Source organism: Sphaeroforma arctica (assembly GCF_001186125.1).
Source record: "Sphaeroforma arctica JP610 unplaced genomic scaffold supercont1.329, whole genome shotgun sequence".
In the NCBI taxonomy this organism is placed as follows: Eukaryota; class Ichthyosporea; order Ichthyophonida; genus Sphaeroforma; species Sphaeroforma arctica.
In genome coordinates, this window is record NW_014040229.1 from 81,146 (window position 1) to 87,434 (window position 6,289).

Here is a 6,289-nt window from a genome sequence, read left to right on the forward strand (position 1 = left end):
CGGTACGTACGTCGTAGTATATAGTACTATATATATATATATATATATATATATATATATATATATATATATATATATATATATATATATATATATGCTGCAATATCCGTAAAGATAACTACACGATATATAAACTGCACGTGCATAAGATGAGCTGTAAATAGGCATACGAACACCAACGCCACGGATTGAACCGCTTTATACCTATTCTCAGCACAAAATTTAAATAGTAAAATGTCGCTAAATATACCTTTAGATACATACATATGTATGTACGACAAAAAAATTCTGTCTCACGGTCACAGATGGTAATCTATGTATGTATTTTTTATATTTTAAACACATTATTTGTCATACATGCTCAGTCGCTCAGAACTGGTTGCCTCAGTCCTCAGAGGATCATCCGTCACCGGACAATGTAAAATCAACCTATGTCATATTGTACGTCACTTTATTATAGCGTCATGTATATCGTGTCACAAGAGAAATAAGAAAGTTCGGTATTCATGAATCTCTCGGTATATCCGGTGTCCCTCAGTGACTGACTGACAGTCCCTGTTGATTGTTCTTTTAGAAAAAAAGTGTTCGATTTTCAGAAGGCTATGCATATTTATAGAAAAAAAATCCATCAACACATGTGTATATAAAATAGTACCGAAATTGATCCATATTGCAACAAATTATAAAAGTCGGAATGTTGTATTTACCTCAAAGCGAAAGCCCACCGAGAAAAAATTGTAAACTAATTTGAAACTTCCGCATCGAAGCTTTACTAATGGACATATTTTACGACATATTTTACGAACCGTATCAAATTAATTTCAAATATGTTATAATTTCACTTCATCGGGCTTGTGTCGGGCTTGTTGTCGGGCTTGTGAGTCTCTCGAGTCAGCTTCTTGGCTTATATTTGGTCTGGTTACCCACGCGTACTCTAGAGTTGCGAATCTAAACTCCTATTTTGACCCGACGCTGTATATTATCACTCAATCGCATATACGCACAACCCTTTTTCAGTATTGCATTAGCTCGTGTAACTTCTAAGCACACATCATGCAGTTGTTTGTTCGTGCCCAATCTACCCACCTAGTGGATGTAAACTCCACCACTACCGTCGCTGACGTCAAGGAGGTTATCTTCCGTTCCGAAGGTATCGCATGTGTCGATCAGGTCGTCTGCCAGGCCGGTGTGCCGCTTGAGGACTCGTTTGTTCTAGGCAACTGTCAGAACTTGGCGTCCGTTGATGTTTCCGCCCGCGTAGTCGGAGGTATGTATTCTTGTGTCAGTATAGTATTATTTTCGTGTTAGTATGTTTGGCAGGATTTTGGATGTTACTTTGCATGAGCTATCGTATACATAGAATATACGCAATAGATTTGAATACGACCGCTTCCGGAAATTTGCTAGGAACGTTAATGGCCAGTAATTAAGTTTACGGAATTTACTATAGCGTAAAATATATTGTCAAGTTGAGCAAGTCAAACGAATGGATCGATTCGAGATTAATGTATTTAACTCGAAACCGATGTACATCAGGCATGCTGCGGTCGTGATTCACTTTTTCTTACTAGTGTCAACGAATATGCACCTTCAGGCACGGAAGTTCAATATGGGTTTGTAAAAAGCAGTGCATTTAATTCTGTGACTATTTTTTATTTATGGTATATATAAATATGAACCAAAATTGTGCATGCATAAATATATGTGTGTACATTTCACTCATGTACGTTTGCATGCAAGGTTTGTTTTTCATATATATAAATATATACGTCGTATACGCTTATCAATGTATATTGTATGTATACAGATGTTTTATCTACGGTTCAGGTGTGTATGTGTATGTTTTAGCTCGTTATTTGATTAGTAAAATTGTAGACGCGATCAGTATTTTTGGGGTAGGATATGTTGGTTTTAAATGGTCGACTTGAATTGTATAGTAAGTTTCAGTGTACTCGAAATATATATAAATCGTTATTTGTTGTTTTGTATTTCGTGTTCGGGTTGCATAGATTAGTTGTGTTTAGCGGAACGTGGCATTGACTTTTAGCTTATGGATTATTTGTATTCCAGGTAAGGTCCACGGTTCTCTTTCTCGTGCCGGTAAGGTCAAAGCACAGACCCCCAAGGTAGAGGCTGAAGAGAAGAAAAAGAAGCTTACCGGACGCGCTAAGCGTCGCAAGCAGTACAACCAGCGCTTCGTCACCACTGTCGCTGGATTCGGCAAGAAGAAGGGACCTAACTCTAACTCTGCTTAAATACACGATAGACTGATCTATAATGGCTTGATTTGAACTATTATTTAATATTCTTGTACTTGATATTTTTGTTTTGTCTTGCTGTGAATGCGACCGTCTTGTTTGTTTTGCTAGTTATGTGTTTTTGTGAGGTTGTTCGCTTCTTGTTATTTTTGCATGCACATCATGTCGTATAATGATGAATCCTTGTGCTCATCTTATACACGGCAGGTTACACACCGTTGTATTGTATAAACACATCGCATTTAGTTGTTTAATAGGCTGGTTTTATTTTACATTGCGACAAAATCTGTACCTTACATGTTGAGTAAGAGACGTTTTCGATCATCGTGTTTGGGCGATATTGTTTGTTTTGTAAATTATATATTGTAGCTTATGCATCATCCCACGAGTTTCTTTCCCGCGGTTATGTAGACTGATTAGGTGCACCGAGTCAGGCTGCGAATATCCGAACCGTTTGAGATGTGATCGAGATCAGATGGTAAATATTATTGTCAACTGGTGTTATGACGAAAAGACTGGGTGTAGTATGTAGTGGTAACTCGTCCATTAGTGAGCATTATCCTATGGGGTCTCGACCGTGACAGACAGTAATTCAGTTGGATTTAGAAGCTGGTAGGACAACTATATGGATGGAGAGGTGTCGAGGAGGCATATTGAATGACTGTTTGGGGGGAAGTTGCTAGGCAAGTCAGGCAATAGTTTTTCTAGATAGTTCATGCGGTAGGAGTATGAATATATACCTAATTAATGTGACAATGCGTCACCTGTAGTCGTGGGAGCGCGATAACGGAGCCGGAGTGTTCTACTTTCTTGGTATAGACTATTCTGGTGTCAGCAGTAAGCAACTCTTACAGTACGTGTGGTGTGATTTGCGTTGTGGCTCTGTAGAGTAAATAAGACATCTATTGGATCCTGATTGGCGGAATGGTCGAAAGAAATTGGGACGGCGATACTGATAGAAAGCAGGTTGTTATTTAGAGTAAAGGTATCGAAAGCAAGCTGTTATAAATACCTCGTATCCGTTAGTTATTTACGGTATCTGATTGTTACGCTGGGCTATGTGGCGTTCGGCTCCCTTCTGCAGGCCGAAAGTAGTAACGCAAGTATTTTAGCGCTTGTACACATGTAAAGTGTAGTACTCCATGGTATGTACAAGCAAGAATATTTTAAATGTTCAAAGCTGTGCTGCCTGTGTCTATCACCTTGTAGTTTAATAGGTCACGCTGGCATTTTTTTTATGGTTTTATACTGGAAACTGTTGCACATAGTTATCAATGGTTGAAATGAATCTCTCCGTTCGAGAAAGTTTTTAAACAACTATCGGAGTTGCAGTGAATGTGTGTATTTTGGTGCGCCTGGACTGAATCCGAGTCTACGCTATGAAAGCAATGCAAGCTCTCGTGCTAAGCGCTATGAGAGTAGAACTGATCATGCGATATTTCTCGAGTTAGCAATTGCACTTCACCATCTGCCGGGTTGGTTTTGGTTCGAGACCGGTTTGGTGATATGGTTTGTGAAATCTAATTAGCTGATTCTACTTATTGGGACGCTATGTTGTGGTGAGTGCCGTATCAACCCATTCTCAACACGGTAGTGTGTTTGTTTTAGCCACCAATTTGGTAGATTTGCGCTTCACAAACAAAAACTTCACAATCTCTCAATTGCAATGGCTTGACAGGCGTGTTTGAGACATCAAAATCAATATTATGTGAAGCTACTTTCGCACCTTATATACAGAAATGTATACACATTTGTGGTATACATGAAGGCAGACTACTTGAGATGTATCGACAAATATCACAAAATCAGTGGATCAAATGTATATTGAATAAAGTCGACTTTATTGAAGATTCACTTGTGTGAACGCAGCCAGACTTGTCGCCTCTGTCGATTTGCCTGTATACAATGAAAGTTCAACAGCGGAAACCTGCCACCGTAGAATTGCATCTTGCTTATTTCACACACTCAGCAAACACGCCATATGGGCGCCTACCACTGAGGTGTGAATGCTATAGATAGACTACCTTGCCCATACCACAATTGCGCTTGCCGACTCTGAGCAATGCAAATCCGAATTCATTCGGCGATAGCGCTACGTCAAGGTCGAGACTCCCACCAAGAGCGTAAACCAGGGATATCTGCAATGGTGGAGTGCCAATCGTCAATCGACCCCTTTGGTGGGTGCTGGATTCGTGCACAGACTTTGCAGTTCTCATGCAAGAGTTTCGGGTGACTAGACCGTATTCCTCACGCCACATTCATTTTCTTGAATCGGTCTTCAGCAATAAGTACCATCGCCTAAGGGTGTGTTTTGGAGAGAAATGGTTGAGTAGGAATTTGCATATCGCACTGCCCCAATTTTTTTGAGCTCTGACTGCTGCTGATACCCTTAGCAACTCGAATGCAGTCGTGCTTCTGTAATTTAAGCCAACAGAAGTCGGAATAGGGCAATACAACTAAAACCACACCTACAGTCACGTCGTCGCTATGCCATAAAAAAATATTTTGTGCGTGTGTAGAATAGCAATCAAAAGCAGACTTGACATAGTATTAAGTTGTTTGTGTTCCCACCTTGAGACCCTCTTTGCATTCCTCCTCTTTGGTATTGCCTAGGCGCGATTCGAGCACTGGAATGATGTCTTTTTTAGGCCTTCCATTCACGAAGACTACGAAGCAAAATCCAAACTTATCCTGGTATTCCTTGTTGAGAACAGCAAGAAGCTCAATAACTTCAGCGGGAGTTCCATCTGATGCAGTGCAACGATAATTAGGTAATAACCCAACGTGCGAGACGTGGTATGACCTCGTCAGAGACTCAATGCCTTTAGCAGTGCGTAAAAGTAAGAAAAGTAATCCAGGAGTCTTTACCGAAATCCCCTTGCAGACACCAACTAAACATTGACTAAACGTTAACGCCACACGTACATACTAGAGTGACACTTTACAAGCCATATAATTTAGTGTACAAAAAGGTGCAAGTGTAATTCAATAATAGAGACAAGCAAATTTGAGACGAAATTTTCAGAAGAGATAACGAAATACGATCGTAATCATGATTTTTTTTCATTCTTGAGACAGACCAAATATGACCCGAGCTCAACACCCAGTCCACTAATGCACAGCTTACACTACATTCCATTTGATTTACTCCGATATCGATCAACATGCTTTAGTATGTACGGTTAAGTGATAAATATGAGAAGCGTACTACATCAGCATGCATATTTATGACAGGGCTCAGATATTTTTACGAAGTATACTACAGGTATAAGATGAGTCGATTTTCGGCAGCAGGCAAGCCGAAAGCAATAACACTCTGAAACGTTGTGTTGGTGAGAATACTAATGCGACGATCAGGGAGGTACACATACGCCATATAATGTAGACAACCCCATTGTTGCAACACTCTTCACTATGGCTTCGCCAGGGATAAAAAGATGTACATACCCCCACTGCCTTGCTCTTTGGCTGAGTGTGCGGAAAGGTTTTTGGTTTGCCCGATCATCGGATGTGCTGCCAAGATCTTGACTTGGTTCTCATAGTCGGCGGTGTTCATGACCTGTACAACAGGAGTTAAATGCTATCAGCAGACGGTCGCCGTAACCATGTAACAATAATTGTTTTGCATAGCGTCTATGCTTATCACCAGCAAAGACAGAATGAGAACCCACAAAAGGAGTATCAGATTTGGAGACGGGTAGTGTATGTCAGATCTGGAGAGTACCTAAGTTTGCCCATGTGACAATCTGAAATCGATACCATAGCAGACAGCTACTCGACGGGAATTTCCGCCCAAGCGTAGATGACTGAAATGCTTATATGAATAGTTCAATATATCCATATCGGCTACATCGCAACTCTTAGCGAAATGAACACACAAATATCGTCATATAGTGATGGAATACGCAGGTATACACAAATCTCTAATTTTAGATCGACAGGATAGTGATGCCACATGAAAGGCCAAAAGTGCGATACTTAGTTTAAATATATACGGGCACGAACTTGAATGTGTTTTTTTTTGCTTCTCG

General features: G+C 40.2%; 2 protein-coding genes across 2 annotated transcripts; one reads left to right on the forward strand and one right to left on the reverse strand.

Annotated features, from left to right (window-relative positions):
• Window positions 1-908: 908 nt before the first annotated feature.
• SARC_05259 (hypothetical protein) lies at window positions 909-2,498 on the forward strand. Its single transcript, XM_014300894.1, has 2 exons — window positions 909-1,267; window positions 2,071-2,498. Exons 1-2 carry the CDS (start codon window positions 1,054-1,056, stop codon window positions 2,253-2,255), a joined length of 399 nt encoding a protein of 132 aa, XP_014156369.1. The 5' UTR covers window positions 909-1,053; the 3' UTR covers window positions 2,256-2,498.
• A 1,582-nt stretch (window positions 2,499-4,080) lies between these two features.
• SARC_05260 (hypothetical protein) lies at window positions 4,081-5,819 on the reverse strand. The gene is made up of 3 exons (XM_014300895.1): window positions 5,706-5,819; window positions 4,830-5,005; window positions 4,081-4,556 (listed from the first exon to the last, which is right to left on the reverse strand). The coding sequence occupies exons 1-3, from the start codon at window positions 5,812-5,814 to the stop codon at window positions 4,506-4,508; spliced, it is 336 nt and encodes a 111-aa protein (XP_014156370.1). The 5' UTR covers window positions 5,815-5,819; the 3' UTR covers window positions 4,081-4,505.
• Between the last annotated feature and the right edge of the window lie 470 nt (window positions 5,820-6,289).